This window comes from Liolophura sinensis, chromosome 6 (assembly GCF_032854445.1).
Source record: "Liolophura sinensis isolate JHLJ2023 chromosome 6, CUHK_Ljap_v2, whole genome shotgun sequence".
Lineage (NCBI taxonomy): Eukaryota > Metazoa > Mollusca > Polyplacophora > Chitonida > Chitonidae > Liolophura > Liolophura sinensis.
In genome coordinates this window covers 4218322-4243364 of record NC_088300.1, presented here as the reverse complement: position 1 = coordinate 4243364, position 25043 = coordinate 4218322, and the positions used below count along the sequence as shown (strand labels likewise).

Here is a 25043-nt window from a genome sequence, read left to right as displayed (position 1 = left end):
TGTCTTATTTGATAAGGAATATATACGGAACAATCATGATGGTATATCGGGATAAGTGATTGCTGGATGATGTGAATCTGAAGACCTCATTTTTGGAAATCATTCCACACGAGTCGTATGAGACGGAGACCCTTGGGAACAAGGTATAGATACCGCATCGTGGAGAGTAGCACGCACCTAGCAAATAGACGCGAGAGTTGAGAGAGTGCACGCATATAGCGTCACTCGAACACATGTGAGAGACGGAGGTAGAAGCGAACTGTCAATGTTCCGAGCTCCAGGCTAAATTTAACAGGTCCTTTAGGATGCTACTGGTCATGGTCAGCACTGAATCACAGTGTTATTGAAAGTCAAGTGCTTTCTCCTGTAAGTTAATTTAGGAATTATTTCATATTCAAGAATGGAGGACGAACTGAAATGCCCATCTTGCACCAGCTTGTATTGTCAACCCCTTCTTCTCCCGTGCGCTCATTCATTGTGTATGGCTTGTGCTTCAAAACTACAGGAGCCTGCTCACTCACCGGAAGATGGCTCAACTTCACAAACAATTAACGAATTGGACTATCCTGAAATCGACAAGCTTAGTATTTTGAGTGAAACAGACAGTGGTGTTGTGTGCAACAGTCGGCCTAACAGCTATGTGGGCACACCTAGCATCGGCAACCTTTACCTGCAGTCGATCCAGGGAAGTGTCTATGGCTTGAAATGCCCTGTGTGTAAAAGACCTGTGTTCATGGACGAAAATGGCATCAAATCACTCCCACAAAATAAAGTGCTTGAAAACATTGTTCATAAATATGCCGAAAACAAACCAGTGACAATTAAATGTCAGCTGTGTGAGGAAGGTAGCAATGAGGCAACTGTTATGTGTGAGCAGTGTGAGGTGTTTTATTGCGACACTTGCCGTGACAGTTGTCACCCGTCACGTGGACCGCTTGTAAAACACAACCTGGTGGATCCCACACAAGGGAAAGCATTGTTACGAGTCAAAAACAAAGGAAAAGAAGCACGCTGCAGGGAACATGCAGACGAACAGCTTAGCATGTTCTGTGTCATGTGTCGTATACCTGTATGTTACCTGTGTGCGCAAGAAGGTCTACATATCAACCATGACGTACAGGCTCTGGGAGCAATGTCTAAATCACAAAAGGTAAGGTGTAAGATGTATACATTTGATATTTCATGATTGCACCAGAAAATATTACCGGTCAGGCTGCGTCACTGTTACATGATTTGTCAATTGCCTTTGTTGAGATTTACCATATTGGCTTGTTAACACATCACATGCCAAACCTCATTTCATTACATGGGAAAGATGATATGTTTGAATATATGATGATAAGGTGATGTCAATTTGACAGTCTGCCTCACATTGGCAAGAAGTTGCTGTGCCAAACCCATAGTTTCAGTGAATTGGAAAAGCTCTTATTAGTAGTGAGGCTGGGCTTAGGTCGACTTGTGATCCTTGGCAACTGGGTCCATCTTTGCGAAGTCAACCTAAGCATAAATGTTTTTGTTGAAAAGTTGCCTTGTGATCTTGAGCAGCTGTGATCAACTGGGTGCAAAGACATGTAGATCAGCAGAACTGGGTATAACTAAATGTATAACTAAACGCAAAAAGGTAGAACTTGTTCAACTCCGAACATGTGCTGAGTCAGCAATTGTTGGTGATGGGAAGCCAGCATAAATCCACTAAAACCAGTGCCCAGTGATATGCTTTAGGTTGGTTCCAGTTGTGCCAGTTGCTGCTAGTTGCAGTGTTGTTCTACACCCAGCTGTAAACTTCTGTCAGACCTAGCAATATAAATCTAATCCATATTTAATATGAAATGTGACACTGATTCAAAATGGTGCTTTTATGCTGTGGTGGTATTATCATAACTGATTTTGATCTCTCTGTGTCCTAAGTGATGTTTCAACACTGAGTGGTGGTTATTCCACAAGTGTTGCACTCATTTTTATTCACCTACCATTTATGCAAATTTTGGTGGCTTTCATTTTGGCAGATACTTTCACATGTTGATGGTTTCCAGTTTATTGCCACTTTTAATATACAGTTGAACTGTTGTTTTTGCAGTCATGATTATGCGTGTCTCACCATACTGTTAACAAAGTGGATCAGGTGAAAAGATTTGCTGTGAAAATGTTGAAAGTTCATAAATGTGCATAGGTGTGACAAACTTTGACGAGTAATGGTTTTGAACTTGGAGTGCAAGGTGAACGCTATTAAGGGATTAGAAGGTATGGATGTGAACTTCATACCCAGCACTGTCTATCTGAGAATAGGGAGTTCCTGTTGGAAAAGCTAGGCCATGTGTAGACTAAACATTTATGTCAATCTGTAATCAGTACAGGAGCTGTTGGGTGTGTAGCTCTAGGCTGATCCTAGCCAGGGGTAAGGAGAGGTTAATTCTGACCGTTAAATCCACAAGCTTTTGGGAGACGCTGATGTAGCATGTATTGATGACTGGTCAGGAGCTTGTGTGCAGCCCCTACCTGTTGTTTGGGGCAGGCTAGTGAGGCAGGTGTGTGGGCAAATAATCTGTCTTTCAGCCATGCTTGGTTCAGTTGAAACAACTCTGCACACCTTTGCAGGACGGAAGTGGCCTGTCAGCTCGTCAGCTCTGTGATGTGTGGGGGAGTGAAACTGACATGCAGCTACATATAGGCCACATGGGGGTTTTATTATAAGCCATTAGTCAACACTGTTCACCCTCAGGTCACTTCCTATATATACAGTAGCTTCTGAAAACACCACTTGTAACACAGCCCAGAGATATTTAGCCTATTGTTTGGCAGATGGCTGTGGCACAGTTCATGTGTTCATAGTTCCAATACAGATACTGCGAGTGTATTCAAGTTGGCTATACTGTCATCACACTAATGCATTTTAGATATTCTTATAATCCACTCAAGGGAATCACATTATAGCGGACCAGCTTAATCAACATGCACATCTTTCTACAGCCACGCCCACACATGCCATTTTGGATTTAACATGTTTTTGTGAAAGGTGGCGTAGACATACATGTTTACACAGTAACACAGGAGGTTACAAATTACATGCATGGCAAGAAATATGCATCTGTTTGTTGTGTCCAATTTTTTGATCAGTGTGGTCCAAAGTTTATACTGTCCCTAAAATAAATATTTTGAATCCAGGTTGTAAGCCCACCATTTTTCTAAATAGCCTCTTGTATACATGTATTTAAGTACATAATTAGAGCTTCAGTGTAGATGAGAAGTGCCCTGAGCTTGATAACATCACCAGAACAGTGCGTACTCTTACTCAAAGTACAAGATGCTTTATAATGTTGAGAATTTGAGAGAGCCTTTGACAGTTACAAATAATAAATTAAAATCTTACATTTCTTTTGTTCAGAATACTTATTTGTTTATTTTTATAGCACTACTTGTGTTACGATGAAAATACTAAGAGATAGTTGGTAGAACCAGTGTTAATGCACTAATGCACTGTAGTAGCCTGTTACCCTTTTTTTTTTTTTCTTTTTTTTTCTCTTTTTTTTGAACACATAGATTTTATTCTGAGTATTTACGTACATTATAAGGGAATGAATAGATAAGTATAGGTGTCCTTCGGAAGCAGGCTTCAGTTAAAAATCTTAATGTTTTTAGTGGGTTGGTCTTATAGCCCAAATGCTCCATGGCAAGCCCCTTTAAGGTTCCCAGCCATATCTGGGCCCATCAGGCATTAGTGGAAATCTCTGCCATGCAGTGAGCTACAGTCATACAGCCTACCTTGTACAAACTCTCATGCCAAAGCAGTTTTTACTTTATACCTTGTTGCACAAGTAAGGCTCTGCATATTTTTGCTAAATAGAAGACTCTAGAGATATCATTACTTTGATATTTTGCAGCAAGTCTGTTTCAAGATTAGCTTGTATGGATATGTGTTAATGTATGAACTTGTGCAATGAAAGGTCTGTTGCTTCTTTCATCTCAGTCTTCTCTTGTTGTTTTCTGGTGAAATAATATGTTTTGCCACTTTGTCTGTGGTACAAGAAAAAATGACACTGTCTTAGTTATAAAATAGGTTGACTGAAGTTTCTGCTTCAGTAAACACTAATGTCACTGCAGCGCATTTTTTGTCAAATTACGCTCATTTGCTGTTCTATTTAAAGTTGCCATGTAGTAAACAATTCCTTTTTTTTTGTTAAATCAACCACAGTCATTATCGTCCTGTCCCAGTCAGTTAGATCGTGGCCAGTTTACAGGGCTTGGTTTAACTTCTGACTTTGACAGTGTTTCTGTACTTGGAGGACGTGTAATCAGTCTCCATGGTTACACTTGACAGTAGTATGGCTCAGCTACTGCCAATATGCTGTTAAGCTGTAGTCTTTGATTTTTGTTTTGAAGAAAACTGTCGGTTTATACTTTTCAAAAACTGCAAGTTTCTTAACTGTTTCTGGAGCATTTTGATCTTAAATACATGTATGGTTTCAGTGAAATTATATTCCAGAATTGGAAATGAGCAGCAAGGTATTGCACCAGATAGTTTACATTTGCCTATAGCTGCATATGCTGTATTTCACCTAAAGTTTCTCATGTAAAAATGCACTTTCAGATAGACATAAAAACTATAAAATGATACTTTTGATGTCAACAACTGAGTTTTTCTGATGAAAAATTAATCAAACTTCAAAACAAGCTATATGGTGAACCTACTAGGTGCATGAATCAATCAGAATCAAGCAAAATGTCACTTGGAAATGTTGGTGTGGATGCTGCGTGAGCTGGGGGCAAGACTCTAGGAGAATCTTACATGTAGTGTGGATGCTGCAGGAGCTGGGGGCAAGACTCTAGGAGAATCCTACGTGTAGTGTGGATGCTGCAGGAGCTGGGAGCAAGACTCTAGGAGAATCTTACGTGTAGTGTGGATGCTGCGTGAGGTGGAAGCAAGACTCCAGGAGAATCCTACGTGTAGTGTGGATGCTGCGTGAGCTGGAAGCAAGACTCCAGGAGAATCCTACGTGTAGTGTGGATGCTGCGGGAGCTGGAAGCAAGACTCTAGGAGAATCCTACATGTAGTGTGGATGCTGCGGGAGCTGGGAGCAAGACTCTAGGAGAATCCTACATGTAGTGTGGATGCTGCGGGAGCTGGAAGCAAGACTCTAGGAGAATCTTACATGTAGTGTGGATGCTGCGGGAGCTGGGAGCAAGACTCTAGGAGAATCCTACATGTAGTGTGGATGCTGCGGGAGCTGGAAGCAAGACTCTAGGAGAATCCTACATGTAGTGTGGATGCTGCGGGAGCTGGGAGCAAGACTCTAGGAGAATCCTACATGTAGTGTGGATGCTGCGGGAGCTGGGGGCAAGACTCTAGGAGAATCTTACATGTAGTGTGGATGCTGCGGGAGCTGGGAGCAAGACTCTAGGAGAATCCTACATGTAGTGTGGATGCTGCGGGAGCTGGGGGCAAGACTCTAGGAGAATCTTACATGTAGTGTGGATGCTGCGGGAGCTGGGAGCAAGACTCTAGGAGAATCTTACATGTAGTGTGGATGCTGCGGGAGCTGGGAGCAAGACTCTAGGAGAATCCTACATGTAGTGTGGATGCTGCGGGAGCTGGAAGCAAGACTCTAGGAGAATCCTACATGTAGTGTGGATGCTGCGTGAGCTGGAAGCAAGACTCTAGGAGAATCTTACATGTAGTGTGGATGCTGCGTGAGCTGGAAGCAAGACTCTAGGAGAATCTTACATGTAGTGTGGATGCTGCGTGAGCTGGAAGCAAGACTTTAGGAGAATCTTACATGTAGTGTGGATGCTGCGTGAGCTGGAAGCAAGACTCCAGGAGAATCCTACGTGTAGTGTGGATGCTGCAGGAGCTGGGAGCAAGACTCTAGGAGAATCTTACATGTAGTGTGGATGCTGCGTGAGCTGGAAGCAAGACTCCAGGAGAATCCTACGTGTAGTGTGGATGCTGCGTGAGCTGGAAGCAAGACTCTAGGAGAATCCTACATGTAGTGTGGATGCTGCGGGAGCTGGAAGCAAGACTCTAGGAGAATCCTACATGTAGTGTGGATGCTGCGTGAGCTGGGAGCAAGACTCTAGGAGAATCCTACATGTAGTGTGGATGCTGCAGGAGCTGGGAGCAAGACTCTAGGAGAATCCTACATGTAGTGTGGATGCTGCGTGAGCTGGAAGCAAGACTCCAGGAGAATCCTACATGTAGTGTGGATGCTGCGGGAGCTGGGAGCAAGACTCTAGGAGAATCCTACATGTAGTGTGGATGCTGCGGGAGCTGGGAGCAAGACTCTAGGAGAATCTTACATGTAGTGTGGATGCTGCGGGAGCTGGAAGCAAGACTCCAGGAGAATTCTACGTGTAGTGTGGATGCTGCAGGAGCTGGAAGCAAGACTCTAGGAGAATCCTACATGTAGTGTGGATGCTGCAGCAGCTGGGAGCAAGACTCTAGGAGAATCTTACATGTAGTGTGGATGCTGCGTAAGCTGGAAGCAAGACTCTAGGAGAATCCTACATGTAGTGTGGATGCTGCGGGAGCTGGGAGCAAGACTCTAGGAGAATCCTACATGTAGTGTGGATGCTGCTTGAGCTGGGAGCAAGACTCTAGGAGAATCCTACATGTAGTGTGGATGCTGCGGGAGCTGGGAGCAAGACTCTAGAATTCTACATGTAGTGTGGATGCTGTGTGAACTGGGAGCAAGACTCTAGGAGAATTCTACATGTAGTGTGGATGCTGCGGGAGCTAGGAGCAAGACTCCAGGAGAATCCTACATGTAGTGTGGATGCTGTGTGAGCTGGGAGCAAGACTTTAGGAGAATTCTACATGTAGTGTGGATGCTGCGGGAGCTAGGAGCAAGACTCCAGGAGAATCCTACATGTAGTGTGGATGCTGTGTGAGCTGGGAGCAAGACTTTAGGAGAATTCTACATGTAGTGTGGATGCTGCGGGAGCTGGGAGCAAGACTCTAGAATTCTACATGTAGTGTGGATGCTGTGTGAGCTGGGAGCAAGACTCTAGGAGAATTCTACATGTAGTGTGGATGCTGCGGGAGCTGGGAGCAAGACTCTAGAATTCTACATGTAGTGTGGATGCTGTGTGAACAGGGAGCAAGACTCTAAGAGAATCCTACATGTAGTGTGGATGCTGCGGGAGCTGGGAGCAAGACTCCAGGAGAATCCTACATGTAGTGTGGATGCTGCGGGAGCTGGAAGCAAGACTTTAGGAGAATTCTACATGTAGTGTGGATGCTGCGGGAGCTGGGAGCAAGACTCTAGGAGAATTCTACATGTAGTGTGGATGCTGCGGGAGCTGGGAGCAAGACTCTAAGAGAATCCTACATGTAGAAAAGCAGCCAGTTCACCAGCAGCTTTCTGACCTCAGCTGTATTTGTAATTTCCTGCCTTATTCTCTCCAGTTGTCAAATGTCAGTTTATGACCCCCTGGTGTCATTATGCATCGCTCTAAATTTTTTAACAGCTCTTGTGCCCCTGTTATTAAATGTAAGATACATTCACCTACAGGAGATAAAGATGTAATAAGTCAATGTTTACTTGTGTCAGTGTAATTTGTACACTGCATGCCTTTCAGACACTTGGCTTATCTGGCTTGGTGTAAAAACCTAGCATACTGTACATGTGTACATCTAAACATAGAAATGACCATTTTGACCCTTGATTTGTTTCCAAGATTACAGCGGTTTTTGTCACACCAAGAATTTCTTCTTTTTGTAGTGAAACTTGTGTGAAACAACCAATTGATTGTGAATGTATTTGTTTTTTTTTTTGAAGACAAACTTTTTACGAGAGTTCTTTTGATTTTAGAAAGGTATTTTTAGGTTTCCTTGAAACATGGAATGATATCCTACTGGAAAATTAAAAGTTTCAGCTCCCAAAAATAATATTTTATGACATTAATTTGCCTCTAAAAATGCACTTTTGTGGGTAAAATTTGAGGTCATACAGGGTACTTGTCATGGCATCATGTCTATTAGATGGTAGTGTACATGTAATAGGTTATGTTTATTATATGGTAGTGTACATGTAATAGGTTATGTCTGTTAGATGGTAGTATACATATAATAGGTTATGTCTATTAGATGGTATGGTACATGTAATAGGTTATGTCTATTAGATGGTAGTGTACATGTAATAGGTTATGTCTGTTAGATGGTAGTGTACATGTAATAGGTTATGTCTATTAGATGGTATGGTACATGTAATAGGTTATGTCTATTAGATGGTAGTGTACATGTAATAGGTTACGTCTGTTATACGGTAGTGTACATGTAATAGGTTATGAACATGAATTAAGCTTGTATATCAATTGTCCCAGTGATCAAACATGCAGGGGACATTAGATGTATGGAGATCAAATCTAGTGGATTAAATGCATGGAAACCTTTTATAGCTGTTATGACAATAACAGTATTAACTCTGAAAGCCCCATGAAAGCTTCAAGATGTTGATGCTAATGTTGCAGAATAATAATCATATAGCTACTCTGAGTATAAGTGTAAGCACAAGCAATTATTAAAATAAACCTATACTGTGAACTGGTATCCATTTGAAAGATGTATATGGTTATCATATTACTATATTCTGGTTCTGTTGGCAAGCGCAGCATGAAAAGCTTCAGTGGTCAAACCCTTTGTGCTGGAGACATATATATATATATATGCATGTTAATAGTGAACATAGTAGTCTGATGTCCATGTACCTTAAAAGCCTTGGGAGCCTAATGTGTATGTGTTGGTGTGTGGAATGCATTAGGCATGGGTGCCACTAAGTTAGCAGTGGTCTTCTCCCATCTCACACATGTCATATAGATAATCATCAGGAGTTATTGGTGTGAATAAGTAGAGAAGAGAGCACATATAAATAAACATCTATTTTGACACACTGACACATGTCCAAGTGTTTGTCAGAACCAATGGTAACATGCTCCAGTGTATAGTTATCTGGCCTAGGTTATTAATGAGAGAAAAGATGGCCATATGGAAAGTTTGAAGTGAATGGTTATAATGATAGAAAACTTTACACTACTGCCGTGCTGGGAATCATGTTAATTCTGAATACAGGATTTATTTACATAAATGTGCAAATATCAAACAAAGTACGAATATAATGAACTTTTTTTCATCTGACAGATTAATGTAAGAATGTAGGTTTTCCAAATCCATCAAGTACAGATATAATATTGCCTAATAGTAAATTTTATATTCAAGGTGATATTAAAGAGACATATTGTAGACAGCGCTAAATTGTGCTGACTTAAATTTGACTGGGCTTACTCCCCTTATTGTCTAGAAGCTGGGAGGCCTTAAGCGAACTTCAAATATCACATCAGTCCAGACATGGTATTGTGTTGTAATTGTGCAGCCTAACATGTAACTTTAGCTTTGCCATATACATATGTAGACCATTAGGAATTACGAATACTTCATAATACACTCTTATTAGAAGGGAAGATCACCTTTCATGTATTAATTGATAAAATATTCACTTCTTGTTACACACTGTGTTTGTACTTTTGATAAAAGCTATGTTTGATACAAATATGTTCTTTAAGTGTTTTGCATCTGAAAAATTCGTTTCTCCTAAGGTGAGAGGTTTCTGATGGTTATTAATGTATATGTATGCACATGTATCTGTCTACATGTATGACATGTATCCATAGACAACCACATGCATGATAAAGATCAGTTAGTACATACATGCACATGGGTATTAACAAATGTCTTACCTTTATTCTGACAGATTTTCAGTATTCCTAAGCCTTATTAACACAGTACTGAATTGCCCTCTCAGTCATACACTAAAGAATGCCACAAATGCAAACTTGCAGCAATCTTCTCCTACCTGAATACAGAGACTGCACGTGATGTTACCAGTGTCCCTGAAGAGCACTGGAGGGTGACTTGCTTTCTGCCATTGAACATACAAAATTATAAATTATGACCAGCAAGGTGCAACCCTGTATGGTAGTCCCTCAGAAAGTCCTATGCACACAGTTAGGTGTAACATTGACATTTGTCAGTTATATCAACTTAGACCAAATCTCAAGTGAAGGCATAAATGTCACGTAAAGTCCAGAAGTGTTAATACAAAATTAAACCTCCGGGGCCTATATTTGCCAAAAAAATGTCATTTAAGGGGATTATAATGGGAAATCCATCACCGATCTAAACTGTCCTCCCGAAGTGAGAACAATACAACATTCGCTTGTAGACCACATAATTACCACACAATCCCGTGTCTGACATTTCAAAGTTGGCTGAACATCTCCCGTTGTCTGGACAACAAGGAGAGGTAACCCAGGCAAAAAAGTCAATCTTCTAAATATGTCAACTTGAGTGAGTTTATGGTCGAAGAAAACCCCTAATAAAACTGAACATGAGATTGATCTTTCGAAGTCAGATGCATGTCATTAGGCATAGGTAAATGGTAATATGCCTCTGTAATGCCATACTCAACATAGAATTATGGTTACATCTAAAATTATTGTTGTAATGCCTTCACAAATGCTGGCAACATTGGGGAAAGACAGGATACTTCAAGGTCATGGGTGTCACAAAGCCCTACTTGGTACCCAGAACCAATAAAACGCTAAGTCTCAGTCAGTACTCGACCATCATGTTTTACCGTATCAGGCATGCTAATTGTCTCCTTTAATGGCCACTTTGAAGTAAAAAAAAAAAAGTTGAACAAAAAATCTTTTGTAAAGTTTTTGTATTGTATGTGTTATCTCATTTTACTGAAACCTTAAAGCCCCAAGCACTCATTTTAGTGGAGCCCTGTTTGTAATTTTGTTGGGTGGGGGGAAGAAGAACTAAGGCTCTGTGACTTATGGCTGTTTATCTCCATAGATTAGGAAATAAACTTCAGAGAGCTAGACACCAACAAGCCTTAAAGTGTTCCTGTGCTTATATATATCATGATAGACCATGTTGTTTGTTCTATTACTAGTATATATGGAAAAGTTGTCCCCTGAAGCATAGCTGTTTATCTTTGCTCTTACATTTAAATGGACATGCTGTACACCCACTGCATTTATGCAAAGGGTGTGACTGTGGCTGTTGAATTGTTACTTATTTGTGCAAATTGTGTGAGTATGGCTGTTGTATTGTTATTTTTAAAGCTCTGAAAGCCAAAGATAATCTGGTAAAGTAACTGATACGTGTATGTGTGCGAGAAAAAATTGATATAGTACATGTACATTTCCTTAGACCTTTTCTTTTAAATGACATTGACTGTTTTCAAACAAAAAGGGCCCATTTCTGTTTTTGATAAGGGTCTTTGTACCTCAACATCTTGTGTGATGGAATGATTTCAATGTAGCATTTGTATGGTATGTGGAGGTATATGTAATCCTGTGTCAGAGAGTTATGTGATGTCAGATATAAGGAACATGTAAAACAGGGCAGGGTTTACACTATCTCAATCCTCCAGAGGGGGGTGGGGAGGGGGGTTGTGGGAAAGCTGCCAGTAAACAATGATATAAGTGTCAGTTTCCTCTCCATGGAATTACATGTATATAAATTAAGTGTTGACTTCTGGGTTATCTAATGTAATTTAACCTAGGGCTGTTATAATTGAAATGTGGCCTGACTTGCTCTTAAACCCTGGGAGCTTCTTGCACTTCCCCACCCCCACCCCCATTTAAACCTCCCTAACTGTTCACACCAATCTTGTTAGCACCCCACAATTTCTTGACAGCCTGTAAGGACAGCCACACATGCTGACAGGGCACCATCGCCCCCCACTCCTGCCCCCAAGTCCCCTACTTTTCTGGTTGTAAATCCCTAAGGTTCACTTTGAAAGCCATGTGTCCAGGAAAAGTCAGGGATCAAGGCAGTCTCACATGGTGTATGTAAATTGTAAACCACAATATCCAAGGTAAAATCCATCCCAAATTGCTTTCACTTGTCCAACAATCCACTTTCTTACACTTGAGGCATTGATCAGTGTTTCATGTGAAGAGTTTCTTGCTCTGCCCTGAAATTTGAGTAAACAGCCCTGTCACTTGGCTTGTTAAAGCTGTAACCAAAGAAATCTGAAGACTGCTTGCTAGTCATTGGTGGTTTTCGCCTGATTTCTCCTGTAAATCTCCCGCTGATTATAACCCTATTTTGTCAAGATCAACAACACCAGAATATCTCAGAAAAGATTTAAGATCTTTTACTTCTTTCACTTACATGTACATGGATACTTTGAACTCCAATTCTCAGGCCAATAATGTTAAAGTCTCATACATGAAAAGGTACTCTAAAACAAAATGTGGTTTTCAAACAGACATGAAGACACACCCAAAAAAATGTTGTTGTTTTTTTTTGTTGTTGTTGAAGTATACTTAATATTTCTTAATAACCCTTCTGTTTTAGGCATATTTTTAGGAAATGAAATCATAGATGAACATGCTGGGAAAGTGGGACCCGCTTAGTGTTCCCTGTTCAGCCCCACCCTTCCTCCAACAAAGTTTTGACAGCTATCATTGTTGACCTAACCAGAGCAGGGTACTTAATTTCCAGACTGACCACTGGTACCTTATGAAAACTATAGTTTAAAGACATCTTACACCCCAAGAAGAAAGCTAATAATTTTTTTTGTAATTTTATGTGTTAAGCCACATCCTGTGCTACATATTTAGAACTAAAAACCCAAGTGTTTCATGTATCTTTGAGCATGAAAGGTGTTCTGGAGACCCATCCAGAAATTAGAATCATTGGCTACATACAGATAAAGGTAAAGGTTTAATATCAAATCCTGGCATAGTGGAGCACTTACAAAGTATGTGCTTGTTATGCAGTGAAAACATGAGTAACATAGGAGTACTGGAATCAAAAATTGTGAAGGGCCGAACCAGTTACATGGATGTTGCATCAGTCGTCATCCGAGGGCACTGGATTCCGAGCTGTCTGTAGATGCGACTCGTGTGTGTTTTGAATCACTATCAGTCATGTACTCATGAATAAGATCACATGTTGAAGCCTGTATCTCGCTTTTTTCCACTGTGTGTGAGGCACATGTAAGGTGTGCCTGTTCAGGGTCTCTACCAGCCTAGGTTATCTAAGCTTTCAGTCAGGAGATTGTCAGGTAGGTTTTCCTGGTGAAGGTCTCTTCCAGCCTTGGTTATCTAAGCTTTAGGTCAGGAGGTTGTCAGGTAGGTTTACCTGGTGAAGGTCTCTTCCTGTCTTGGTTATCCAAGTTTTAGGTCTGGGGGTTGTTAGGTAGGTATACATGGCGAATGTTTTGTCCTGTCTTGGCTATGCAAGATTTAGGTCTGGAGATTTGTCAGGTAGGTTTACTTGGTGAATATCTCTTCCTGCCTTGGTTATCCAAGTTTTAAGTCAGGGGGTTGTTAGGTAGGTATACCTCTTCCTGTCTTGGTTATCAAAGCTTTAGATTGGCAGGTTTGCCAGGGAGGTTTACCTGGCGAAAATCTCTTCTAGATTTGGTTATTAAAGTTTTAGGTGAGGAGGTTCCAGGCAAAGGGCTCTTCCCAGTTTAGTTACCTTAGGTTCAGGTGAGATTGTCAAGGACCTGGTGGAGGCTGGTGGTACACCTAAACATGTTCATCTATGTATCAGTACATGTATGTTGATGACCTAACAGGATGGTTTTGTACAAGTGTTATCTGTCCCCTTATGGATATGTTCACTATGGCCCATTACTGTCTGTGTCAGATGAAGGCTAATCCCCTCAGTGTTAGCAGCTTGTGTTAACACTGTATGGGGGCAGGCCTGCTGGCTTCTGAAGGAGATGTCTAGGTCCCCATGTGGCCATGAAGGGATCACAGCTGGACACTATTGCTACAAGCTAGGCGGTGACTTGACCCAGCTCAGCTTTATCAATATTTGGACTGGGATCAACCAGTCAACATGACCACGTTGCTACAAAACCTCAGACTTTGTTATCAAAAAAAAAAAAAGAGAGAGAGAATTTGTCTGTTTTTCTCAGCCAAAATGAAATTCAAAAGATACAGTTACAAGTACCAAACATGATGCTGATTTTGTCTGTGTGACAGATTTATGTTGTTGCAGTATGAAGAAGTTAGGGGGAAAACTCTCCCATCATTGAAAAGGGTATTCCAGAAGTCAGCATCCCAGCTTGTGATAGGTCACTGGAGTTTGATGTTAGATGGGACATCTGTGGCTTATCAGCTATCTGAGTTTAAAGTCAGCTCTTTGATCTTGAACTGATTTCTAGACAGGATGAAAAACAGGGTGCATACATTCTCCAGGTCTGTTTGTGAATAAACTGAGGAGTAAATTATATGTTGTACAAGCTGGCAGTGTATAATGAGGGTGGCACTGTGAAGAACCCATGTTTGACAGAACCATATTAATGGGAAATTATCAGTTGGTTAGCTAGATTACACAGAAGATTGAGACTTGCTGCTCAGATGCATGTGGGAGTCAGAGAGATAAACACAAATGTCACAACTATCTAAATGACAGCTTTCTCATTTGGTCATCAGTTCATGTGTATTATGTTATATACTTGGACTTGGTAACTTTATAATACTCTAGTGCCTGTTTTGTAGAAGGTAGACTGAAGTAATTATGTAAGCTAAGGTTATTCCTCTTGCTGATTGAGTGCGTCAGGAAAATTGATAATTGGTAATAATCTGTACCGTCTAAACTGGTTCATGATTAGTTTCAGTTCACACCTCAACTCTGGGCTGTTGATTATTGCACATGTGTGTCAGGTTTTAATGAAGAAGTGCTAAGACTACATCATGAATGTGGCAGAAATCCTGGTGTGAAACACACCTTGGTTCTTGGTCTCATTAATTATCATACCAGCGCCTGTGTGCCAAAATTCTTCAGAGAAAATTTCAACCTGACTTGTCTAATAAATAAGAAAGCGGTAAGGATAAATTTGCTTCAACTTCATATCCAGTTTGAGTAGTTAGAACAGTTGCAGTTATGAATAATAACATGTCTGCACATTATTAATGTCGTGTTATTTGTGTCATTACCAATAGATGTGATTAAAGTGGAATCAGCATTTTGCTGATTTATATTGATGGAGATAACATCTCAAACACAAATGTAGATAGCTTTGTGGATGTTTGGCATGTTGCCAGCACGATCAAAGTACAAATCCCTAATTGAAAGTAAACAGTTCTAAAAGAGGCCTAAAAACTGTAAGAGGAAAAAGTCTGTGATTGCTAGAGAAGTGGCGTAAGAGTTGACAGAGAAACAAGTTATCTCTGTTTTTTCTGCTCAATTTAGCGCATTTTTGCTGGGCCAGAAGACAAATTGGGCACAATCATCCCAGTCAATTGGATGATCCACTTGACTTGTGATGGACAGACGGGCCTGCCTCCACTGAACTCTGCCTCGTTAAGCAAATCTCGTTAGTTAAATACTGCAATAACACCATCTCCTCACACACTTCAACAATGTCCAGTGTTACATGCTGCAGTAAAACCATCTCCTCACACACTCCAACAATGTCCAGTGTTACATACTGTAATAACACCATCTCCTTACACACTCCAACAATGTCCAATGTTACATGCTGCAATAACACCATCTCCTCACACACTCCCACAATGTCCAGTGTTACATACTGTAATAACACCATCTCCTCACACACTCCAACAATGTCCAGTGTTACATGCTGTAATAACACCATCTCCTCACACACTCCAACAATGTTCAGTGTTACATACTGTAATAACACCATCTCCTCACACACTCCAACAATGTCCAATGTTACATGCTGCAATAACACCATCTCCTCACACACTCCAACAATGTCCAGTGTTACATGCTGTAATAACACCATCTCCTCACACACTCCAACAATGTCCAGTGTTACATGCTGTAATAACACCATCTCCTCACACATCCCAACCTTGTCCAGTGTTACATGCTGCAATAACACCATCTCCTCACACACTCCAACAATGTTCAGTGTTACATGCTGTAATAACACCATCTCCTTACACACTCCAACAATATCCAATGTTACATACTGTAATAACACCATCTCCTCACACACTCCAACCATGTCAAGTGTTACATGCTGTAATAACACCATCTCCTCACACACCCCAACCTTGTCCAGTGTTACATGCTGCAATAACACCATCTCCTCACACACTACAACCATGTCAAGTGTTACATGCTGTAATACCACCATCTCCTCACACACCCCAACCTTGTCCAGTGTTACATGCTGTAATAACACCACCTCCTCATACACTCCAACCTTGTCAAGTGTTACATGCTGTAATAACACCATCTCCTCACACACCCCAACCTTGTCCAGTGTTACATGCTGTAATAACACCATCTCCTCACACACCCCAACCTTGTCCAGTGTTACATGCTGTAATAACACCATCTCCTCACACACCCCAACCTTGTCCAGTGTTACATGCTGTAATAACACCATCTCCTCCCACAGTCCAACCATGTCAAGTGTTACATGTTGTAATAACGCCATCTCCTCACACACTCCAACTATGTCAAGTGTTACATGCTGTAATAACACCATCTCCTCACACACCCCAACCTTGTCCAGTGTTACATGCTGTAATAACACCATCTTCTCACACACTCCAACAATGTCCAGTATTACATGCTGCAATAACACCATCTCCTCACACACCCCAACCTTGTCCAGTGTTACATGCTGTAATAACACCATCTCCTCACACACTCCAACCTTGTCAAGTGTTACATGCTGTAATAACACCATCTCCTCACACAACCCAACCTTGTCCAGTGTTACATGCTGTAATAACACCATCTCCTCACACACCACAACCTTGTCCAGTATTACATGCTGTAATAACACCATCTCCTCACACACTCCAACAATGTCCAATGTTACATGCTGCAATAACACCATCTTCTCACACACTCCAACAATGTCCAGTGTTACATGCTGCAATAACACCATCTCCTCACACACTCCAACAATGTCCAGTGTTACATGCTGCAATAACACCATCTCCTCACACATCCCAACCTTGTCAAGTGTTACATGCTGTAATAACACCATCTCCTCACACACCCCAACCTTGTCCAGTGTTACATGCTGTAATAACACCATCTCCTCACACACTCCAACCTTGTCAAGTGTTACATGCTGTAATAACACCATCTCCTCACACACCCCAACCTTGTCCAGTGTTACATGCTGTAATAACACCATCTCCTCACACACCCCAACCTTGTCCAGTGTTACATGCTGTAATAACACCATCTCCTCACACACCCCAACCTTGTCCAGTGTTACATGCTGTAATAACACCATCTCCTCCCACAGTCCAACCATGTCAAGTGTTACATGTTGTAATAACGCCATCTCCTCACACACTCCAACCATGTCAAGTGTTACATGCTGTAATAACACCATCTCCTCACACACCCCAACCTTGTCCAGTGTTACATGCTGTAATAACACCATCTTCTCACACACTCCAACAATGTCCAGTATTACATGCTGCAATAACACCATCTCCTCACACACCCCAACCTTGTCCAGTGTTACATGCTGTAATAACACCATCTCCTCACACACTCCAACCTTGTCAAGTGTTACATGCTGTAATAACACCATCTCCTCACACAACCCAACCTTGTCCAGTGTTACATGCTGTAATAACACCATCTCCTCACACACCACAACCTTGTCCAGTATTACATGCTGTAATAACACCATCTCCTCACACACTCCAACAATGTCCAATGTTACATGCTGCAATAACACCATCTTCTCACACACTCCAACAATGTCCAGTGTTACATGCTGCAATAACACCATCTCCTCACACACTCCAACAATGTCCAGTGTTACATGCTGCAATAACACCATCTCCTCACACATCCCAACCTTGTCAAGTGTTACATGCTGTAATAACACCATCTCCTCACACACCCCAACCTTGTCCAGTGTTACATGCTGTAATAACACCATCTCCTCACACATCCCAACCTTGTCCAGTGTTACATGCTGTAATAACACCATCTCCTCACACACCCCAACCTTGTCCAGTGTTACATGCTGTAATAACACCATCTCCTCACACATCCCAACCTTGTCAAGTGTTACATGCTGTAATAACACCATCTCCTCACACACCCCAACCTTGTCCAGTGTTACATGCTGTAATAACACCATCTCCTCACACACCCCAACCTTGTCCAGTGTTACATGCTGTAATAACACCATCTCCTCACACATCCCAACCTTGTCTAGTGTTACATGCTGTAATAACACCATCTCCTCACACATCCCAACCATGTCCCCCAGTGTGGCATGCTGCAATAACACCATCTCCTCCTCACAAAGGGAAAGATTCTTGAATTAGAAAACATTAAAGCTCCCTTAGCCATAGTATGTGAGTCAAGAGTATTTTGGGAGAAAATTGTAATTAAAGATGGAGCAGCAGTACTGTAGCATCCTCAGTATGTTATAGTACATGTGCAGAATTGATATTTTTAATACTCAAGCTTATACATGTACATATAGTATTTTTGTGGCAAAGTGGAATTACATGTATGTTAAGGTCTGCTCTGATCTCAGATGAACCAAATATAAATGTACTTACTTGTAGCAAATAAGACATTGTCCTAATGCAAAAAGTTAGTGTACATTTTGGCATATGGTATATCTGTTTCTTTATGCAGCTTTTATATCCATTTACAATAAGATTAAGGAATGATTGAGTTGTTGTGGTGCACAAGAAAATATGGTTTCATGCATTAATTTGCCATCTTTGCCATAGACTACATATGGACTCGCCTTCAAATCCATTATTGCATGTATAGGTACATGTGTATTGTCTTTAAATATTAAATACAGAACACATATTATTATATTTGTGGGTCATACTGGGAGCTTCCCTCAGAGATTAGGCACTTCACTCTGCTTCAGAATTCTTATGAGTAATTAAATCACTGTACTGTCTGATTTAATAAGTAAGAAAATCAAAAATTGATTCAGTACATATATTGCAATTGTGTATCTTGAGACAAACTGAGAGATAGGTGTGTTAAGATTTAGATGTGTACCTCTGAGAAGTAAAATTGCAAAGTTAATTTGTATTGATCTTGCATTAAACCATTTACAGGGAATGGAAAAATTTTCCGCATTTACATGTATCTTGGGAGTTGAAGTTTGACGTCAGAGCAATCTGGAATCTCATATAGAGGGATATGAATAAAAATGCTGATGTCTGTTGAAGATATGAGGTGTTAGGTCTGTGTAGGTATCCTGGGATTTGAAAGCTACATTTTTTTGTATATGATAAATGTATTCCATCTCGAGAAGGATGTCAGCATATACGCATCTGTGATATGCATGTTCATGTATATAGCACAACAGCTTATATGTGATGTACATAAAAACGTGGTAGTCAGTTGTATGAATCTTTTCCTTGATGTACAAGGAAGCGTTGACTTATGCATGTGGAAATACAAATGCTGATAGTTTTGTTAAACATATGCATGCTTTATGGAGCACAGTTTTAGGGAACTTGAACATTTCATAAGGTACTGTAGTACATAATGTGTGAAAGTTGGCCAGGTGGCCACTGGCTCAACTGTCTGGACTAAAACCTCTTGACAACTGAGCCTTGCAATACTTTTTCTTTTTGTCATTTTCCAGGAGATAATCCTGTCTTCCAAACAAACCTCAAAACATGTTTTTGAAACAAATAGAACTCAAAGAATCAGGCAAAATTAGTAGCTTATAAAGTCATGGAGGAAATGTTGGATTGAATGTTGTATTTGTCCCCAAGCAATGAGCTTGAACCTTATAACCTTATGAAGAAACATGTATTCAATAGTAACCAAACTTCATGTATTGTAACTGTTTCACCCCCATGCTCTAACACATTGTTAATGACAGGATGCTACCAAAATAGAGGGTAATTAGAGCGTTAAAAACCAATCAGCTATCACTTAGCCAGTGACATTAGAGAGGCCCAATTAATCAGTTCGCTCTATTAGTTCTATTGGATTACCATTACGTAGCTTGTCATTGCCTCAGGTAACCTTTGTCTGCTCGGGAAAATGCATGTTCATGTCCATTAGCCATCAAAACACAGAACAAGTGACGCTAACAAAGTTTACCGGAGAGGACAAGTTAATGATGCAATCTGCCAACATCAGCTTCATATGCCTTCTACTGTGTACGTTATTTGAACAAAAGCAAAGTGGTTTTAATTTCTGAGAAAGTCAGCCACTCTTATAGAAAATACAAGAGCAGACTTTACTTTGATGATGTCAGTGTTAATTGATGTGAGCGGTTGTCACTATACCCTGTCATTAATTTACTCATCAGAATAAGTTATGCAAGCTTTGTGTTAGTTCATTCAAATACCTGAGATGGGTTTTCCTGTAAATAGTTTTTGAGGACCTCTTAATTGTGATTATACAGTGTACTTCATGTATTTGAAGTACTTTCCGGCATATGGACATGTAGGTTCTTGTGATTTCATTTAGTATATAAAAGAATGCTGAAAGAATATTTATGTATTTGTACATGGTGTATTTGTTAACACGTAAATTATACTTAAGTTTTGCAGCCAGGTATTAAGTTTTGGTGCATTATATACGTCTGCTGCTCCTACATTTTCATAGGAAAAGAATACCAGGTGTGTACTGTTTGGCAGTAATGGAAGATCTCCTAGCTGAGATGTATGGGCAGCTTAGGAAGTGGATGAGACTAAGAGGGGTGGGAATGGGGGGAGGGGAAGGGGAGGGGGGCTCTTGAGTGAGGTTACAGCAGGGAAAAGGGCACCTGGGGGCAAACATCTGCTCACCTAAAGCAAATACTGAATGGACAATAAGGCAGGATCTGAAAATAGATGAGATGAGATTGGAGAACTACAAAAGGTATCTGATTGACAATATTGCGATGATTCCCAAATCGCTTGTGTGAGATGATGAGTATTGACATGAAGTGTGGGGACATGAATAATGCAGATAATGGCATTTATCTCCCCTGATGACCTCAACTCCTTGTACCTGTATACCTTGATCATGTTGTGTAACATTAGACAATGGCCATGTGCCATGACCTTAAATTCAATTTTCGTGCCCTGACAGATCTTGAAGGTTACATAGTGAGCTGTCAGTCCATTATTTTGCAGTGTAAATTTTTATTTTTGTGTCCGCCTGTGCACTTTTCAAAATTTGCGGTTCCTGACTGTGCAGAAACATGTTTTTAGTGTAAAAAAGCCATCTTGGCAAAATGTTTAAGTGTGAAAATTTAGACAGACAGGTAGAGTCTCTTGTTTCAACTGTCAGCTTCTTTGATAAGTGCTCAGTCTATGCATAAGTTCATATGATGATCATGACAGTATATAACTAGAATTCTTGTATTATACTTTTAAAAGACAGTACTGGACACTACATTCTACTATGTTGTCTGCTTGTGTTTGTATGTAAGAGGTGATGATGTGGATACTGGGTATCCTGTATTACCTCATTGTCCGTGTAGTCAGAGGAGCTTGTTACATCTGCTGTGTTGTCTGGTTGTGTTTGTTTGTAAGAGGTGATGATGTGGAAACTGGGTATCCTGTATTACCTCATTGTCCGTGTAGTCAGAGGAGCTTGTTACATCTGCTGTGTTGTCTGGTTGTATTTGTATGTAAGAAGTGATGGTGTGGATACTGGGTATCCTGTATTACCTCATTGTCCGTGTAGTCAGAGGAGCTTGTTACATCTGCTGTGTTGTCTGGTTGTGTTTGTATGTAAGAAGTGATGATGTGGATACTGGGTATCCTGTATTACCTCATTGTCTGTGTAGTCAGAGGAGCTTGTTACATCTGCTGTGTTGTCTGGTTGTGTTTGTTTGTAAGAGGTGATGATGTGGAAACTGGGTATCCTGTATTACCTCATTGTCTGTGTAGTCAGAGGAGCTTGTTACATCTGCTGTGTTGTGTGATTGTGTTTGTATGTAAGAAGTGATGGTGTGGATACTGGGTATCCTGTATTACCTCATTGTCTGTGTAGTCAGAGGAGCTTGTTACATCTGCTGTGTTGTCTGGTTGTGTTTGTATGTAAGAAGTGATGGTGTGGATACTGGGTATCCTGTATTACCTCATTGTCCGTGTAGTCAGAGGAGCTTGTTACATCTGCTGTGTTGTGTGATTGTGTTTGTATGTAAGAAGTGATGGTGTGGATACTGGGTATCCTGTATTACCTCATTGTCTGTGTAGTCAGAGGAGCTTGTTACATCTGCTGTGTTGTGTGGTTGTGTTTGTATGTAAGAAGTGATGGTGTGGATACTGGGTATCCTGTATTACCTCATTGTCTGTGTAGTCAGAGGAGCTTGTTACATCTGCTGTGTTGTCTGGTTGTGTTTGTATGTAAGAAGTGATGGTGTGGATACTGGGTATCCTGTATTACCTCATTGTCTGTGTAGTCATAGGAGCTTGTTACATCTGCTGTGTTGTCTGGTTGTGTTTGTATGTAAGAGGTGATAATGTGGATACTGGCAATCCTGTATTACCCCATTGTCCGTGTAGTCAGAGGAGCTTGTTACATCTGCTGTGTTGTGTGATTGTGTTTGTATGTAAGAGGTGATAATGTGGATACTGGCAATCCTGTATTACCCCATTGTCTGTGTATTTAGAGGAGCTTGTTACATCTGCTGTGTTGTGTGATTGTGTTTGTATGTAAGAGGTGATAATGTGGATACTGGCAATCCTGTATTACCCCATTGTCCGTGTAGTCAGAGGAGCTTGTTACATCTGCTGTGTTGTGTGATTGTGTTTGTATGTAAGAGGTGATAATGTGGATACTGGCAATCCTGTATTACCCCATTGTCTGTGTATTTAGAGGAGCTTGTTACATCTGCTATCTTGTGTAATTCTGTAATTGTCACATGATCACTATTACATACAGGCTGCTGCAGCATCTGCCTTTGGGTGGTCAGTTACATGTGGCCAGTCCAGAGCCATAGGCCACAGCTTGACAGTGGACCATAAAACTGCTCCTGGTTTGTTATCCGGACCTTGGTGAAAGCATTACTCTGGCAAATGTTAACAATCAGACGTCCCCATTGGAGGAATCAATAGCGTGATAATAGGCTGGGCTTGTATGGCGCCTGTCTGGCCAGGCTCTCGTCTTTAATTCCACCCTCAGCGGTCTTAAGTGCAGTGTCCACTGTTATCCTCAGTCACATGTCACTTTTCCTTACCATCTTCACAACCAGCCTTGACAATTTCAAGTACACTTGATAAAATTTGATCAGCAGTTTTCTCAGGAGTCACATTTAGGCTAGAATCATCTGAATTTACAGAGATTAATTAGTTGGAGTTAACATTAATAGACATTTAAACAGACACGAATAACCCCTCAATTGACTAGTAACAGATCGATGTAACAGTCAGATACTTTTAAGTTTTTTAAATTTTCATAAGTGAATATATTTTTGAATATGGATCATGAAAAATAAAAAATAAGTAAAATTGAACAGAAATGCTGAGTGTTACATATGGAAATTACACAAATTCATTGGTTATTTACATGTATATTCAGTCTGAGGGTGATTGGGTGAGATCTAAATCCTCGTCATTTATGAGCTGTGTTACATCGTCCTGATGTTTAGTGAACAAAAATGGCCTACTGGGCTGAGCTTTTTTATCAAGTTTTCTGATTGGGTTAAGGTAGTTTGGAGACTTGAGTGTCATTTGGTCAGTTGATGAGGTGCTTGGCCGTCATTTGGTCAGTTGATGTGGTGTCTGTGTTATTTTCGAGAAGTATGTGCTTGTGCTTTCAGTACCTTATTGTTAGTAGTTGTAGTACTATATTTGTACAGCATGTAGTACTACATTTGTACAGCATGTAGTACTACATTTGTACAGCATGTAGTACTACATTTGAACAGAATGTAGCAGCTGACAGTGTCTCTCTCTTTCAGGTTCTCCATCCACCCCACCCCACCCCACCCCACCCCTACCCCCACACACCCACAGAAAACCTCAAGCATGAAGATGTATTGGTAGCTGAATGCTGCTGACAGGAGTACAGATATGTCATATCACTCAGCCTGTGAATCAATTCCATACATCCATTGGAGTTCTGGTGGTCTAACCAACCTGTCCACCAAAGTCTTCTAGTGGTGGCCAGTGTCTGGCAGTGGAGTGAGTTTCTGCAGTTGTTAGTTTTCCTGATGTTTATAGGCCCTCTTTCTGGTGTATCAAACAGGAGTTAATTAAAGGAGTTCTGCAGCAGGATTCAATCAGTGCAGAGCAGCATAGTGTATTTACCAAGGTATATGTACTTGTGGTAGGTTGTGTGTGCAGGCATCAAACTGAAGCCTTCCCGTGCCATCCTGGTACATGTACTTGTGGTAGGTTGTGTGTGCAGGCATCAAACTGAAGCCTTCCTGTGCCCTCCTGGTACATGTACTTGTGGTAGATTGTGTATGCAGGCATCAAACTGAAGCCTTCCTGTGCCCTCCTGGTACATGTACTTGTGGTAGGTTGTGTATGCAGGCATCAAACTGAAGCCTTCCTGTGCCCTCCTGGTACATGTACTTGTGGTAGGTTGTGTGTGCAGGCATCAAACTGTAGCCTTCCTGTGCCCTCCTGGTATATGTACTTTTGGTAGGTTGTGTGTGCAGGCATCAAACTGAAGCCTTCCTGTGCCCTCCTGGTACATGTACTTGTGGTAGGTTGTGTATGCAGGCATCAAACTGAAGCCTTCCTGTGCCCTCCTGGTACATGTACTTGTGGTAGGTTGTGTGTGCAGGCATCAAACTGAAGCCTCCCTGTGCCCTCCTGGTACATGTACTTGTGGTAGGCTGTGTGTGCAGGCATCAAACTGAAGCCTTCCCGTGCCCACCTGGTACATGTACTTGTGGTAGGTTGTGTATGCAGGCATCAAACTGAAGCCTTCCCGTGCCCACCTGGTACATGTACTTGTGGTAGGTTGTGTATGCAGGCATCAAACTGTAGCCTTCCCGTGCCCTCCTGGTGCATGTACTTGTGGTAGGTTGTGTATGCAGGCATCAAACTGAAGCCTTCCTGTGCCCTCCTGGTACATGTACTTGTGGTAGGTTGTGTATGCAGGCATCAAACTG

The 25043-nt window shown here is 41.1% G+C and overlaps 1 protein-coding gene across 1 annotated transcript in view; it reads left to right on the top strand.

The window, feature by feature from the left end:
* Positions 1-241: 241 nt before the first annotated feature.
* Positions 242-25043, top strand: part of LOC135467744 (E3 ubiquitin-protein ligase TRIM9-like) — a 62395-nt gene continuing 37593 nt past the window's right edge. Inside the window, exon 1 of the mRNA XM_064745577.1 lies at positions 242-1150. Coding sequence (XP_064601647.1) covers positions 401-1150 — 750 coding nt within the window. The 5' untranslated portion in view covers positions 242-400. The remainder of the gene's footprint in view (positions 1151-25043) is intronic.